We start from the raw sequence: 18,161 nt of genomic DNA, 5'->3' as shown, positions 1-18,161 counted from the left end.
GAAAGTCTTCCTGCTTTAACACAGAGAAAAAACGTTGCTCCACTTTTGAATTCTTTCATTGTCCCCATGGCATTTATAATATTATCTTTGAATAAAACATCTCCCCCTCAATAAGCTGTTTAAGGAGATACATGCTTCTAACGTTAAAGTCTACCACTGCATCTGTTATCACCTAGTAACTTGCTAACATGAAATAACAATTATTTTGGATTGGATTTTGTACATATATTATAGTTGATCTGTTGCTTGTTCTTGTGATGTTGTTTTCATGCCATAAACTATGCAGAGAGTAAAAAATATATATATATTGGCTGGGATACAGTAAAAATAATGTGTAAGTCATCTGTCATTTTTCAGAAATATCTGAATTTGATTTTTTGCACATTTTACAGACAATGATCATTAAACCAAACCTTGGCTGTTTTGTTTCACATGCAAAATTATCACTTAGTTTAGGTAGATAAAAATGTGTGTGTGTTAAAATGAGACAGATTAACCACTTGTGCATCTATTGCCCTCTAGTGGAAATGAAAGCACTTTGCAACTTCCGTGCTATAACAGAATATTCAACAGACTACAAATTGTGGAAATTGCACATATTATTTCCTTTTTCATTCTCTCGAGGAAGTGTTAAAAGAAAAAGAAACAGTCTGAGTTCTGCTGGAGAAACTTGTGAGATAATTTGTGAACACTGTGCAAGGCTCTTTTTCAAAATAACTTATCCATGCCTTATTTTTATTACTCAGTTCTTTTTTCTGTCTTAAAGAAAGAATTTGCTGAATCCATAAAAGAGAAATGAATCCTAAGACTTATGTATGAAAAATTAAAATCCATAAAATGGAAAAATGGCCCTTTTTCCCCAACAGCCTTTTTCTTGTAGCTCTCCATAAGATCTTACAGCACCCAGCTGGGCAGTCCGAACAATACAATACTCCACTGATTAGAGCAAGGTGGGTTTTTTTCAGCAAATAGTAAAGTTGCCAAAGGGGTTTTCAGGATCCTGAAACTATTCATGAATTTGGATCAAACTTGGCAAATAGTTTGAGCAAAAAATTTAGAGGAAAACAAATGTAGGAAATGGTGAAGTTTCATTTCAGTGTTTTCAAAATGAACCATTTTGGCATTTCATTTTCAAACACTGATTCAAGTGGGCATTCAAAATGTTTTGTTCGACCTGAATGAATCTGTTTTGCCTTTTCATTTTGATGGGAGGGGGGAGGACAGGAGGGCAGGAATCAGGTTTGGTTAGAAACTAACCAAATTTACTGTATTTTTTGGTTTGGCTAACTATAAAAAAACAACAATTATTCACTCACTTCCACTATTGATACAGTCCATGGCAGATATGGCTTCGTGCAAAAGGTTTTGAGGGAAGTAGAAGTGCTTGAGACATTTATAACTAGACTACATGAAACATAAGAAAATATTCTGCAAGGAACAAATATATGCTAGCAAGAAGAACGGATTAAATGAACCACTTTCCCCTCTGCTTATCTTTCTCTGCTATATGAATTGTAAGACAAGTTAGTCACTCTTGAGATAATTTGGTTGTTCTTCCTGGAGTACTTCTAAAAAAACAAAAATTCTGAAATGGTCAACTAAAATGAAATCAAAATAAAAGACAATATATTTTGTTATATACATTATTTCTGGGACTGGATAGGTAAGGATAAAGGGACTGGGACAAGCAGCCAGGGGTGGGGAAGAGCCATGACTGTTTAGGGATATATTGGATGGGACAGGCAGAAGGGATCAAACTTGAGGGGGAATGCGCCAAAGAATCTGTGCCTACTAGAGAACACTTCCCACCAGAGCCTAGAATGGAGCTCAAGCTTCCTGAGTCTCACCAATCCTCAGCTGTCAGCAAATGTCTGTGAAACCCATTGGCAAAATATGTCTCACCCCCTCTCGTACTGGTGGTCCACATCGAGTGTGACTCTTCTTGGGGTGCCCAGAACTGGGAGTCATCTTGTTACCCTCCTGCCTCAGCAAGAGAAAGACTTGCTTGTGCTCAACGGTGTATCAGCTCCCTGACACCACCAATCTGTTAGTCACCCAAATAATCATGGATCAGCGTTCATGTCATGCTCCTTGTCAGTACCCAGCCCAAGACAGGGAAGCTAATGATGGAACCAGCAGACCAAATTCGGTGATGTATCCTGGTCACATGCCACCTGAGGCACATTGAATATATACTAAAAAGAAAAGGGCTCTGCCAGCCCTCACTGTACCTTGCAGGTAACAGTCGGTGCACCACAGCATCTCTGAAAGTGTCCCCCTGTAGTGTCCAACCCCCTTTCACTGCACACTCACGGAAATTACCAGATTTGCAGTCCCCAAAAGAACAATGTACACACAGCTTGACTGGTACAACTCAGGATCAGGTCCTTTATAACTTCACAACACTGAAATATAGTGAAAACAATCATAAATTTATTATCAAAGCCTAAGATTTAAGAGATAGTGAGTAAGACTAACAAGTGCAAATGGAAATGATTACATATCAAACAAAAAGTGTAACGTGCATTCTAGAATATAAACTTAACTTTAACAGGCTAAACTAAAGTAGCTTGTCACACCTAAAGCAATCTCCCAGCAGTTCCAACCAACAAAGCAGGGATCCTCCTGTCATAAATGGAAAAAGCGCTGTTCTTTTTGCTTCCCCGGTGAAGGATAAAAGGGATGTCCTTTTGCTTTCTTCTTATACTCCAAAATCCACTGTTTTGATCATAGAGACAGGATGACACCGTTCCCCTGTGCTTTATTCCCCAGTGTACTGGTTTACCATCCTCATGTCGATGTTGTATGCAAATAGACTTCCATTGTGTTGGCTTACAATGCTTATTTTTCACGTAAATCAAGGCAGACAGGTGAATCTACGTTCTTTTGTCTGGCAAAATCTGTTTGCCAACCCTGTCTGGGACACAGACTCAAAAACTTATTTTCAGTAGTTGGGGAAGATATTTCTCTTTTGTACTCTTGTCCTACACACTACTGGAACTTAATAAACAATAATATGCAGTATACAGTGATTCAGTTAGGAGTTGAAACCACATGCAGTAATTTCTACTTTGCAGCTTGATATTGGCTCGCCCACCAAATAAAAATAAACAGAAGGCTGACCAATACTTCTTGACTGTTTGACACCGATATATGTTCTATTTCCCTATTTCTCTGAGACAGCACGTGTTTGAAAGGTACAGTAAGTCTCAAAGCATCCATGCGACCTTGAAGAAGCTACAGGCTGGACTGACTGAAGGAGAGAATTGCCATTCCACTTGGAGTAAATGAGCCAATTGTATGAAATTGTATGTTCAGAAAACCAAGCTGCCACTGTCAAGGCGAAGTGAGCTTCCAAATCAGACCTTGCACTGTGCTACTGTAACACCATCAGATCCCGGTGGTTGGCAGGCGGGATCAAACCTGAGATTCAGTGCATGAGCCTCCACTGTATGAGCTAAAAACTAACTGCCTTTTAGCTAAGGGTGTAAAGCAAACTCATTAATCTCTCTCTCTAAGTGATCTCAGTGCCTCTCAATGGGACAGAACACCACACCCAGCAGGTGTGTGGGTTACACCACCACTACTACCTTTTGCCACCAGAGAACTTATATTCACTTTCTATTTTAGTCCATTGATGTCTACAGATATTGTGCTGGATTTCATTGTATTATAGGCAGGGTAGGTAGCAACACTCTTTTACAAGACCCCATTTTCAGTTGCAGCAGCAATGGAAGAATTAGATTTCTCACCATTACATCCAGCCTAATGGTGAGAAATGGAGGGGCTGGCAGGTGGAGGAATAGGAGGTGGGGGGCAGAGCATGGGAAACTGGGACTGATGGGGCAAAGAGACTAGGACTGCAATGAGAAGGCCAGCAGGATGTTGAGGACTGGGGCTAGTGAGACAAGAACACTGGAACAAGGAACTAGCAGTATATGGGTGGGAGATGGTGGGGAAGAGACAGGAGTGGGACGAGGTCAGAAGGGATCAAGCTTGGAGGAGAATGTGGCAGAAAGGTCGCTGTCCACTAGAGGATGCATCCCTCCAGAACCTGGAATGGAACACAAGATTCCTGAGTCTCGACATTCCTCTGTTGCCATCTTTGAAACCTACTGGCAAAGTGTGTCTCATTTCCCTCCAGTGACTGCTCCAGACAGAGAATAACAACCTCTTATTGCTATCAGTTACTCAGTTAGCTCACGTGGCAGAGTCTATGCTGTAGATAGATTCATAGATACTAATGTTAGAAGGGACCATTCTGATCATCTAGTCTGACCTCCTGCACAGCGCAGGCCACAGAATCTTACCCACCCACTCCTACGAAAAACCTCACCTATGTCTGAGCTATTGAAGTCCTCAAATCGTGGTTTAAAGACTTCAAGGAGCAGAGAAGCCTCCCTCAACTGACCCGTGCCCCATGCTAGAGAGGAAGGCGAAAAACCTCCAGGGCCTCTCCAATCGGCCCTGGAGAAAAATTCCTTCCCGACCCCAAATATGGTGATCAGCTAAACCCTGAGCATATGGGCAAGATTCACCAGCCAGATACTACAGAAAATTCTTTCCTGGGTAACTCAGATCCCATCCATCTAATATCCCATCTCAGGGGATTAGTCCTATTTACCCTGAATATTTAAAGATCAATTACTTACCAAAATCCCATTATCCCATCATACCATCTCCTCCATAAACTTACCGAGTAGAATCTTAAAACCAGATAGATCTTTTGCCCCCACTGCTTCCCTTGGAAGGCTATTCCAAAACTTCTCTCCTCTGATGGTTAGAAACCTTCGTCTGATTTCAAGTCTAAACTTCCTGGTGGCCAGTTTATACCCATTTGTTCTTGTGTCCACATTGGTGCTGAGCTTAAATAATTTGTCTCCCTCTCCTGTATTTATCCCTCTGATATATTTATAGAGAGCAATCATATCTCCCCTCAACCTTCTTTTAGTTAGGCTAAACAAGCCAAGCTCATTAAGTCTCCTTTCATAAGACAAGTTTTCCATTCCTCGGATCATCCTAGTAGCCCTTCTCTGAACCTCCTCCAGTTTGAATTCATCCTTTTTAAACATGGGAGACCAGAACTGCACACAGTATTCTAGGTGAGGTCTCACCAGTGCCTTGTATAACGGTACTAAAACCTCTTTATCCCTACTGGAAATGCCTCTCCTGATGCATCCCAAAACCGCATTAGCTTTTTTCACAGCCATATCACATTGGCAGCTCATAGTCATCCTATGATCAACCAATACTCCAAGGTCCTTCTCCTCTTCCGTTACTTCTAATTGATGCATCCCCAGCTTATAACTAAAATTCTTGTTATTAATCCCTAAATGCATAACCTTACACTTCTCACTATTGAATTTCATCCTATTACTATTACTCCAGTTTACAAGGTCATCCAGATCCTCCTGTATAATATCCCGATCCTTCTCTGAATTGGCAATACCTCCCAGCTTTGTATCATCTGCAAACTTTATTAGCACATTCCCACTTTTTGTGCCAAGGTCAGTAATAAAAAGATTAAATAAGATTGGTCCCAAAACCGATCCCTGAGGAACTCCACTGGTAATCTCCCTCCAACCTGACAATTCGCCTTTCTGTAGGACCCGTTGCAGTCTCCCCTTTAACCAGTTCCTTATCCACCTTTTGTTGATCATATTGATCCCCATCTTCTCCAATTTAACTAATAATTCCCCATGTGGCACCATATCAAATGCCTTACTGAAATCTAGGTAAATTAGATCCACTGCATTTCCTTTATCTAAAAAATCTGTTACTTTTTCAAAAAAGGAGATTAGGTTGGTTTGGCATGATCTACCTTTTGTAAAACCATGTTGTATTTTGTCCCATTTACCATTGACTTCAATGTCCTTAACTAATTTCTCCTTCAAAATTTTTTCCAGGACCTTACATACTACAGATGTCAAACTAACTGGCCTGTAGTTACCTGGATCACTTTTTTTTCCTTTCTTAAAAATAGGAACTATATTAGCAATTCTCCAATCATTCGGTACTAATCCTGAGTTTATAGATTCATTAAAAATTCTTGCTAATGAGCTTGCAATTTCAGGTACCAATTCCTTTAATATTCTTGATGAAAATTATCTGGGCCCCCCGATTTAGTCCCATTAAGCTGTTTCAGTTTCGCTTCTACCTCAGATATGGTAATGTCTACCTCCATATCCTCATTCCCATTTGTCATGCTACCATTATCCCCAAGATCCTCTTTAGCCTTATTAAAGACTGAGGCAAAGTATTTGTTTAGATATTGGGCCATGCCTAGATTATCTTTAACCTCCACTCCATCCTCAGTGTTTAGCGGCCCCACTTCTTCTTTCTTAGTTTTCTTTTTATATGGCTATAGAACATTTTAATATTGGGTTTAATTCCCTTTGTAAGGTCCAACTCCACTCAACTTTTAGCCTGTCTCACTTTATCCCTACATGTTCTGACCTCAATTAGGTAGCTTTCCTTGCTGATCCCTCCCATCTTCCACTCCCTGTATGCTTTCTGCTTCTTCTTAATCACCTCTCTAAGATGCTTGCTCAGCCAGCTTGGTCTACAACTCCTTCCTATGAATTTTTTCCCCTTTCTTGGGATACAGGCTTCCGATAGCTTCTGCAGCTTTGATTTAAAGTAATCCCAGGCCTCCTCTACCTTTAGATCCATAAGTTCTTCAGTCCAATCCACTTCCCTAACTAATTTCCTTAATTTTTGGAAGTCAGCCCTTTTGAAATCAAAAACCTTAGTTGCAGATTTATTTTTGTTAATCAGTTTGAACTGAATTAGCTCATGATCACTTGAGCCAAGATTATCCCCTACAACCATTTCTTCTATGAGGTCCTTGCTACTCACCAAAATTAAATCTAAAATGGCATCCCCTCTAGTCGGTTCAGCAACTACTTGATGAAGGAATCCATCAGCTATCGCATCTAAGAAAATCTGATCCCTATTATTATAACTAGCACTGGTCCTCCAGTCTATATCTGGGAAGTTAAAGTCTCCCATGATCACGCAGTTTCCATTAGTATTTACTTTATTAAAAACATTAAAAAAGGCTCTATCCATATCCAAATTAGATCCCGGAGGTCTATAGCACACCCCAAGCACTATCGTAGGAGAGGCTTTACTAGTTATCTTCCCCAATGTAATTTTTGCCCAGATGGACTCTGTCTTATCCATTGCATCGCTTCTTATTTCTTTACATTCTACCTCATCATTGATATACAATGCTACTCCACCACCTTTACCTTTGTTTCTGTCTTTCCTAAACAGCACATATACCCTTCAATACCTGTTGTCCAGTCATGACTACTATTCCACCATGTTTCTGTTATCCCTATAATATCTGCAAAAAGAAATGGAGTACTTGTGGCACCTTAGAGACTAACAAATTTATTAGAGCATAAGCTTTCGTGAGCTACAGCTCACTTCATCGGATGCACGAAAGCTTATGCTCTAATAAATTTGTTAGTCTCTAAGGTGCCACAAGTACTCCTTTTCTTTTTGCGAATACAGACTAACACGGCTGCTACTCTGAAACCTATAATATCTGGTTTCACTTCCTGCACCAGTAGCTCTAGTTCCTCCATTTTGTTACCTAGGCTCCTCGCATTGGTGTATAAACATCTTAATTTTTGCTGTTTGGCCTCGCTCACATTTTGTACCCTATTAGGCACAGTCATTCTACAACCAGTATAATCTATTAGACTAGTATCCACACCACCCTCGCTCCTTATATACATTCTCCTACCCACGGCTGTATCCTTTCTTACTTTGTCTTCTTCCCTCTCAATGCTAAAATCTGGCATGGAGATTACCTGGACATCTCCCAACCATCTCCCCCAAATTCCTAGTTTAAAGCTCTCTTTATCAGTTGTGCCAGCCGATCCTAGAAGTCTATTTCCTTCCCTACTCAGATGAAGTCCATCCCGGGAGAACTGTCCTCTGTCCATGAATGCCTCCCAGTGGCCATACATCCCAAAGCCCTCCTTATAGCACCACTGCCTAAGCCATCTGTTGACAGTCATAATCTTGTCACACCTTTGTTGCCCTTCTCTAGGAACAGGAAGGATCCCGCTAAAGATCACCTGAGCCTCAATTTCCTTAAGCGTCTTCCCCAGGCTAGCATAGTCTCCCTTAATACTTTCCAGTGAGAATCTAGCTGTATCATTTGTTCCCACATGAAGGATAATTAGGGGATTCTTTCCTGCTCCCTTTAGGATCCTTTTCAACCTCAGGTCTACATCCTGTATCTTAGCACCCGGAAGACAGCACACCCTTCTATTCTCTGGATCGGCTCTAGTTACAGGCCTGACTATTCTTCTCAATAAAGAGTCCCCTATCACATAGACCTGCCTTTTCCTGGTGACTGTGCTATTCTCCAGTCTCTCCCCTGTTCCCTCTGGCTGCAAGTTCTTTCCATTCCTATTTTCCCTTATAATTCTCTTCAACCCATCCTGTATCCCCCTGGGGCTCATATTTGGTGTAGTCTCCCTTGACTCTTCCCATTTTCCTATAGGACTAGCCTCTCTTCTCTTCTTCCTTACCCTTCCACCTTCAACAAGTACCTGCTGAGCCCCTTCTTCATTTTCCAACTCTGCAAACCTGTTCCTAAGCTCTATTTCTCCTTCACTAGCCTGTCTTTTCCTCTGCCTGGTTCTTTTAGTCACATGCTTCCACTGACCACTTTCCTCACCCAGTCTCCCCTCAAAATTCCCCAGCCCTGCTTCCATCTGTGAGTCTGAGCTTTTCCCTTCAGATACCTCATATCTTTGCTCCATCATCTGCTCAAACCCCTTCCTAAACTCAACCAGACTTTCCACCTGCATCTCCAAACCTTGGATCTTTTCCTCCATCAGCTCTATCAGACGGCATTTCATACAGAAAAAACTCTTACCAGGTCCCCCCTCCAGGATCATGTACATACCACAGCTTCCACATCCAGTCATCCTCAATGTGTCTTCCACTACAGAAGTCACTCCCACAGCTGCCTCCGTATCTGTCATCGCCTTCCCACCTAAGTCCTGTTAATCTGGGAAACACAAGCCACACCAAAAAGACCACCACTTCCCCAGCAAAAGCAAACCCCAAACAAGCACCACAACACAAACGCCCCTTGCAAACTCCCACTCAAACTCCCCTGTTTACAGCTCTGTTTACTAGCTCCTGTGCCGCTGCAGCTGTCTGATCGAAAGGTTCCAAACATGTTGATGATCCATGCAGGTGTTAGTATGATTCCACATGATGGAATTCCTTTGGGGGGATTTGTTTGTGCATTGGGTGGTTTCTTTTTTTAAAAAAACAGAAAATTGTACGCACACAACTTTTGTACACACAAAATTTCATTTTACCGATGGGGAACCGAGGCACAGAGGTTAAGGTCAAAAGTGTCCACCAATATAGGGGTGCTCTCAAATTTGATTCATTAATGTTTGTTAAGCACTCAGAAATTATAGTGATAGACATCATAGAAAAGCTCATGAGGAAATTAATAATTCTATAGGGTTTAAATGGTGTGCAGTAAGTAAAGCCTAGTGCCACACATTGAGCAATGTGGATAAAACAAAATATTGGATAGTTGTTCATTCAGTAAAAAGAAAAGGAGTACTTGTGGCACCTTAGAGACTAATAAATTTATTTGAGCATAAGCTTTCGTGAGCTACAGCTCACTTCATCGGATGTAGCTCACGAAAGCTTATGCTCAAATAAATTTGTTAGTCTCTAAGGTGCCACAAGTACTCCTTTTCTTTTTGCGAATACAGACTAACACAGCTGCTACTCTGAAACCTGCTCATTCAGTGTCCATCCAGTATACTGAAGGAGGGGTCCTGTGGAAAAATTGGACATATTCATATAATTAAAACTCCATTATAATGCAGATGCATGAGGGGACTGAATTAAGGTTTGACTGGCAACCTTAATTCTGTTGCTTCCTAACTTTTGAGAGTTTGACTATGCAACCTTAGCATTCTTTTAGCATAGTATTTTGCACATAATATGGATATAGAAACCTCTTGGCCACTGAGACAATTGTTGATATTTTATTCTCACTGTGCCAAGTGTTCCTTATTGGTGCATACATAGCCTGAATCAGCAGGTCTAATCTTTCTCACATTCTGCAAGTGTATTTATTGAATATCTGTGGTGCCCTGAAGAGGCCCTGCCACGTTTAGTTGCTCTTGATGTTCTTTGCCTACAGTGTGAATTATCTGCCTCTTCTAGCAAGTTTTTCCTGTAAACACTGAACTACAATAATATATCTTATATTTGTTTTGTAAAACTCCTTAGAAATATGGCAGGATCAATTGGATCGTATGTCCCCAAGTCTAAAGATAAGGAGATGGGACAAGGATGGTCTTCTAAACTTTGTGTTATACAGGATTTCCTGACCTCTTGAGTTCCACCTTATCGCCACATGTATCTCACATAGAAGTGGGAAGTCTTTCCTCTTTTTAGTCTATTCACCTTTTTCTTCACAGCTCCTCTTAATAACATAACAACTGGTTTCTGTGAATTCACATTCATTAACTCTCTAGTCTTGTGGTTTTGGATTATAGGCTCAGCTGTATTTCCCCTATGTTGCAATCTGTACAACAGTTTAATATGTGAAAAATAATAATCAGGGTCCATACACCCCAAATTTTAGGACATGCATAATAATAGGACTCGTGTGTGGATTTCCCCATGCACTGCTTTTCAGTTTTAACCTTTAATGGGCACAGGCTCCCAAGTATAATTTCAAATTGATTGTATAACTAAAAAGGGCACCAACTAAAAGTTTTCCCATGTACAGAGTTTCCAGAAGGCAAGAGCTGGAGTTTACTGTTTGCCACACAGTTGTGTAAAGAAATGAGAACTGCTTTCTTTAAAACCCACCTTTTTTTCCATTTTTAGCTTGTCCAGATGGATTTTTTGGAGTTGACTGCCACCAGGTGTGTGAATGCAAGAATGCAGCTCACTGCAACCACATCATAGGAACATGCCAGTGCCTCCCTGGCTGGGTGGGAGCCAAGTGTGACCAACGTACGTATAACAGCAATGATCCCAGCAAAGCTGTGACAAAGCTCACAAAAGTCCGTCTTCCTAACTCTAAAAATTGCTCCTTATTAGGTGTAGAAGAACCTAGTAAGTTAGATAGATAAGTCATATTTCTTTCCAGAGATGCCATAAATGGAAACAATTTTTTGGTTGGCATGCAAATAATCTGTTATTTCCTTTTACTTGCATTGCAATACATCAAACATTGCAAGTGTTCACAGTACGTCCCATTTGTTTTTAGATAGCACAGTGGTGTCCTGTAATATGTTAACCGAACTTTTCATTTCTATTAAGTGTTAAAGGGCAAAATGTTACTCCAATGTTTCTGGTGAGTCTTATCAAATTGCCAATTATAAGATTACAAAAGAACTGTGGAGAAAAAAATCAAAGCAGGGATTGTTTTGCTATTAGGGTGTAGGGGGGGTGGCTTTATCATTAATTTTTAGAAATGTCATTTGCAAAAAAGGTGTTCCTGGAATTTCACAAACAAGAATGAACTGTCCCACTTAACGATGTAGCTTCTGTGGTGGTTGCTTTGTTTCTGTTTTGAATAGACATTATTGCTGGATCTTCTGATAAATCTGCCAGCATATCTGATGGAAAGTCATTCTTTTCCCTATCTTCATAGCATCTTTTGCAGGCATCACTGAGCCTTGTTGTTTGAAAAAATCAGTGATGGTGTTTTCTTTTCCAAATGATTTTTTTTATTTAAGCTTTAATCCTTCAAACACTGAGGATGAATCCTGACCCCAGTGACTTCAACAGAGCCAGGATTTCACCCTGAAAGTACAGTATAATCATCCTCTGCAGACAGCACCGTGGAGCTCAGAACAATTTATACTCATCCATAGCAGCATCGCACAATAAATCGATTCTTATTGTTTGTGGAGGCCTGTACAAGGGTCCTTTGACCCACAAATGTCATGATTCTCTCAGCTAGAAGTTTATAGTTTATTTAATACACTTATTTGACAAACACCTCCATTTTGTCACCCTCCTCCAAACTCCAACCACCTTAATGACCAAACCTGACTGCAACCTTTCCAGACATGCACCCTGATTTGACCAACCCCTATTCCAGCTCAACCCCCACAGTGGCCTGCTGTCATGGGACATGCAACAACCAAACACTCTCTTGCTACCTCTACCTACCTTACCATATCCCACCTCTTTTCTGCAATTCCCTCTGTACACACAAGCTCACACATCCTTCCTTCTTTCTAAAGATTCTCTCCCACAACTTCCCCCATCCCTGTTCGGACAAGTCCCCTGACTTCAGGGACAATGTTGTTGAACCTTTCTGCTATCCTTCCACCTACTTTCCAAACAATCCCTCAGCGCCTCCACCCAGTTACTTTTCCTCCTACAAACACCTGGACCAGCTATTCCATCTTCAGTTTAATGTATTAAAATTCTTCATGTCAATGGTAATCTCTCTTGCTACCCTATTTATAGGTTAATCTACAGGCTTTGTGAAATATAGTGCCATTGAAATATGTCTGTGCTGTGTGGGAGCAGAGGTGTTGCTGAGTGGGTGTGTTGCTTGTTTCTTGGTTGCAGTCCATGTACACTGCCCTTCAAAAGATCCACAAAGTTAGCAATCCGTCAGCTTCTCTCTTGACTGCTCTGTAAACTGTATTAAAAATGGGAAGCTTTGTTCCTACATATTTTATTAAATTCAATTAAGAAATTAGGCCCTTTGTCATAGGCCTCACATGTCCCCCTTCATCTTCCTAGCAAAGTCTACTGGGATTACGTAAGAAAGCAACTATTTATTCTCTTGCACTGGAACCATTAAAGCTTTATGCTGCCCTTGATTTATCCCTTGTGCTAGTTAAGACACCAAAGGCTTCAAGACTCCTTTTGCCTGCAAAAGAGTAAGGTCAAATAACAATGCAAAGGGGTGACCTGTTTCTTTCTTAGCTAAACAATGTATCATCATCTAGTAATGCCTTGTATTATGTGAGTGACTTTGCAGGTTTGGCCAAAGGTTGCTAATAATAGTAACAATAATAATAAACAGTGCATTTTTCCAGGTCATCTAACCACAGATATGATTATATTTATATCAGGGCTGCTGTTGAGACCCTTGGTAATGGGGAAGAGGGCTAAGGTTTGGAGGAACCTAACTAAGACAGAAATAGAGTTGATTTAAGACTTAGCAGTATTAAGAGCTGCTGGCCTCAGGAAGTCCCAGTGTGCAGATGAGAGAGCTTTCAGAATTATTGACAAGACAGGATGCAACCTATCTGAAGAGAACATGTAAACAAGGAGGATTAAATAAATGAGTCTGACTTGTTCTTTCACTCTGCCAAGAGTAGTGGCCTGCAAGTCAATTTGAAATCTGTGCTTGCTTTGTGTCAAACACTAGCAACATTTACCAGCATTGATTGCGACTAAAGTTCACTTATTTCCAGAAGTTTAACTTGAGATGCCAAGTTCCCTGAGGAATGATGTGGCTGATTCAACTGAGAGATCTTTCCAGTAGCTCTAGAAGTTGCTAATATCAGTAACTCAAAGGTTGATTAATCCTGCCTTCTGCCCATACACAGTGTGGTAGGGGGAAAGACCATGGGAAGCTTCTGCCCCACGCACCTCTGCACAAGCAGAATGGCAGGATCCATCCTACAGGCCAGGACACTTTGAGTGCATGTCTGGTGAGTGCACCTGCACAGCTTCCACAAAGGATGTGGGATGGTTAGCTGGGCACGTCCAATCAGCTCTAGTGCTCATGCTGCCATCAACAGCAAGCACTACACAGTGCTTTGGGCCAGAGGAGAAATAAGCAAATTGTTAAGCTATCCTGCTCTGGATCTACAAGCTGGCTTTTGCACTGGGTGTGCAGCCAGCTCCATTCTACCCCCAGGTACGGGTGAGATATTGTCCACCTGTAAATCTTTTAAAACAATGGCACCTATAGAAGAGGAAGAAACCGTTTTAAGATTTGGATCCATTGTACTGTTTGTCCTTCTGCTCCAAACAGTATAATTCAAGCCTTGCAGAGAGTACTCTGACCCCTGCTCTGCTGGGGGCATTCACACATGCCTCTTTGCCTTTGTTCTGTGTTGCGTATTTGTGCTGGCATTTCCTGGAATCTGCTAGTGCTCACAGCTGGGGGAGCAGCATTTGTTTTAAAGTAATGAGAGGTGCAGGAGGATGCTGAAAAATAATTCTGGCATCATGGGATTTTAATTGATTTTTACCTAGCCACCTAATGTAGTTTATAAACTAGTATCTTTACACTCCTCATCAAAAAAAGAGGAAGAAGAATTCAATTCACTCTGCTCCATCAGTAGAGAAACTGCAAACATAGCTTGATAATTTCACTTGCTATTTCAGTCTTCTAACATTGTAAATCCCCTGCTAAGCAGTATGCCCCAAAGATGAACCAAGAAGGCTTGTATACTCCTAACAAGAGACGAGAATGTTTAATTTTCTTCACCAAGAGTTCCTTCTTTTGTTTCGGAATTTCTAATTCACTGATAAATCCCATCTGTCTCCTAATAGGTATAACAAGAGATTTGTATGCACGTGATGTAAACTTCTGGTGAGATTCACTCTCAGGGTTAATCTACGCTAAATCGGAGACTTAGTAACACCCTTTTACAGCATAATTCTGATTTGTATTGTGGCCACAATTTAAATCTGTCCCCATAATCAAGGTAAAGCTCATTCAGATGGTCTGAGTCTTTAATTTGGTGATACAGATAGGCCCCATCCACAATATAGAGTTTAACAATATTATAACCGAGTCCCTGGGCTTGGCTACAGTAGTGATACAGATGGGACCTAACTGATTTAAAAAAAAATATGTTGAAAAGGTGCTACAAGTGAAATGTCATCCATGTAAATCACACTGGTACACTGAAAAGCCTCAGACAAGAAGCTATGGGTTATGAATAGGCCAAATGCTGTCAACCACATTCACAACTGAAGTGGGGAAAATTCCATTCTTCTGTTCTATCTCTTATGGATGAGTCCTTCATGCAATACTACAGCTTGCTCCCCATAAGGGCTAGGGATTTTGATGAAAGGTCAAAGCGTGGGCCCAGTCCCATGAGATGTTATGTGCCAAAGTTAATGGGAGCAAAGGACACAAGGCATTTCACAGGATCAGACCCTTTTATTTTCTCTTGGGAAGAATGCCGATGGTGTTTATTATCTGTGGGAAAACAAGTGTGACACAGTAGAATTAAAACCTCCATTAAGACCAAGACAACAACTATCTTATTCTTTTATCTTGGCTATCTATAAGGACAGTCCTGCTTTTCTTCCTTAAAATACCTTGAGCGATACTCTAGAAAGCAAAGTGACAATATACTCCATTTACTGCCATTTAAAGACAGAGCCATGACCATGAAGACAGCAGAAATCTTGTAATGCCATTTTGTCCATGGGAGGCAACACCAGTAGAGAACAAAATTGAGCTGAAGTATGGATATACTTGTGAGATACAGGGTTAAGTTTTCACCTGGGAGCCAGCTGCTTACCCAATGTGATGGAAATATCACTGCTTTCTTACCAAAGAATAAGGCTTCGGGTGAACTAAAGCATCGAACTGTGAAAAATGAACAATGAAAACAATGAAGTTGTCAGTTCTCTTACCAGGCTGCAAATAAATAACCAGCCTGTCAAGCTGCCTGTTCTGCTGGACCATTAGTTTAAGACAAAGACATTCCAAGGTACAGGAGAATGACAATGATATATCACCCAAGTGATTTGAGTCTTTGATATAAATCTGTTCAGAATGCGTTGATATGTATCTTTAAGTCCACATTATTTAGTGTCAGGCCTGATTAATAGATGAACTTATGTATCGGTATGATATGAACAGTGTTCCATAAGAAGCCAGTTTCTTACTGATTTCCCTTGAATTGGGTTATGACTGAATTTTTCTATGTATGATGCCTCCTTTGATGTGTTGTAATTACACTTTATGGTCCTCTCTTTGCAGCCTGCCAGGGTGACAGTTATGGGGAAGGCTGCAGTCATGCTTGTAATTGTCACAATGGAGCGCGCTGTGATCATGTAACTGGGATGTGTATTTGCGTAGCAGGATGGAGAGGAGCTACCTGCCAGCAAGGTGCAGTGAGAACTTAACTTCTGTTGCAAGAAGATGACAGAAGGGGAAAACAAAACTTCTTACTTAGGGATTTTCATTAGTATTTCAATTGCCGGCTTTGTACATTGCTTTATCAAATGGCTTTTAGTCAAAAGAAGATAAATAGAAATATTATCCCAACCCACCGGCTGATGTCTGCGAAGTTGGTAAGGGACTTAGCCACAAAAACCCCCATTTGTGGAAGTTCTGTATGTTTTTTGCAGAATATCTTAAAGTTAATTTCCAGTATAGGTATTCAGTGTAACCTACCTTAAGCAAAGGGACAGACAAATATTGGTCTTTTAGAAACTGATTTATGCTTACAGCAATTCATACAGGTGATTGCTGAATAAGGGTGGTCTTTGGTACAAGCTTTACTGTATGTTAATTAAACATATGTACAAATGGGCCACGCAGTCTGTAAAAAATAATGTTCTAATTGAGAGACAGAACCATTTTAAGTTCAGGGTGTCCTATATCTACTAATATTTATTAAGTGTGTGGGCAGCTAGGAGAAGTCCACACATACATTATTATACAGTATTTGTATTTATTATTTATATTATCGTAGCACTTAGGCCTGGACCAGGACCCCATTGTCTAAGCTACCATACAAGCACAAAACAGTAGAAGCTGAAACCCCCAGGAGTACAAAGTGAAGGGGTACAGTAGAGAGTTCCAGAGAATAGCTGATTTGATTAAGAGGTATAAAATGTCCCAGAATGTAGTAAGACAGAAAACCTGCCATCTTTGAAAATTAAAATGAAGTAAAAAATAATCCAGGCAACATCAAATATTTATCCAGTTTACCCCCTTTGGACCTATTTCAATTTAAAAACGGAAAGTTTGGATTGTCCAGATAAGTGATCCAGAACCAGCAATGTAGCCTGTACTCTCATCCCAATGTAGCAATTATCCTCCTACAAATCGCTAGTTTGTGGTTGCTCTATACATAATCTAGATCTAGGATTGAATGTCATCACTAGGAGCTTCGCCATTCACTTTGGAATTGCTAATTGAACAAATCTGCAGTAAAATGGTAGCTATTTGTATTTTAGGGAAGTCTGAAAGCCCCTTTTAAAATCTAAGGACAAAAGGACTTTCCACATGCTTATGATTTCCATGGGGGAGCGGAGTATAGACACACAAGTCTTTCCCTTATACTGATGGGTACAGTATTGGCTGAAATGTGAAGTTTCTCTTAAGTAAATAGCTTCAAATAGTAAAGGGTTTTTGGTTGATTTTGTTTTGTTTTAATTAACTGTAAATCAACCACTTTTTCAGTCAGAAGGACCCTAAATCAAACTACATATTTTCAGACACAAACAGTTCCTTTCTATTATGGTGCATTGTGGATTCCTCTGTGTGTTTGGTTTCTCTGATAATTTGATCATCTGGGGAGGCGGGGGGAGGAAAGGGAATGTTGGGTATGTGTCCTTCTCTAGTGACTGTTCCATTTGGTGGCCTAGAACCTACTACTGCTAACAATTTATGGAGTTATCACTTTAGCACTTAAAGTACAAGCCTCTGCCCTTTGAGCTAAAGTTCCCAAGTTCTAGTTCCAGTACCCATAGTGGGGAATTCATTATATGAATTTCTTTAAATTAAAAATAGGCAAGCTATAAAATATCATCAGCCTGCTGTGGATAGAAAGATGTAATAATTATAAAATTGTGTATTGTACAAAGTTAACCATTAAAAAGTGGAACCAGTACATAGCCTCCTAGTTGTTGAGAAAGCTGTGAAGAATCAAGCTCTTGCTATCATAGGTGAGGATGGGAAAGACTAGAGATCATTGTTTTGGGATACAATTAAGCACTTTCTTCACTTATCACTAAACAAATTTCATTGTAAACCCTTTGATTGCTGTCCTCAAAGTGGCCTGTGGCTAAGACACTATATTAATAAACTTCAGCTATTACTAAATTTCAACTATTGCTGTCCACTATGTTCTGAAGGAGCCTGATTCTGCTCCCAACCAGTTTTACATTAATGTAATTCCATTGGTTGCAACAGA

At 40.4% G+C, this 18,161-nt stretch overlaps 1 protein-coding gene across 1 annotated transcript in view; it reads left to right on the top strand.

The window, feature by feature from the left end:
• Positions 1-18,161, top strand: part of LOC119861396 (multiple epidermal growth factor-like domains protein 6) — a 309,492-nt gene that overhangs the window by 262,189 nt on the left and 29,142 nt on the right. The window contains exons 24-25 of the mRNA XM_043492338.1: positions 10,900-11,028; positions 15,998-16,126. Coding sequence (XP_043348273.1) covers positions 10,900-11,028; positions 15,998-16,126 — 258 coding nt within the window. The remainder of the gene's footprint in view (positions 1-10,899; positions 11,029-15,997; positions 16,127-18,161) is intronic.

This window comes from Dermochelys coriacea, chromosome 9 (genome assembly GCF_009764565.3).
Source record: "Dermochelys coriacea isolate rDerCor1 chromosome 9, rDerCor1.pri.v4, whole genome shotgun sequence".
NCBI lineage: Eukaryota > Metazoa > Chordata > Testudines > Dermochelyidae > Dermochelys > Dermochelys coriacea.
Note: the sequence above shows the minus strand (reverse complement) of the source record. Positions and strands in the feature narration are given on the sequence as shown.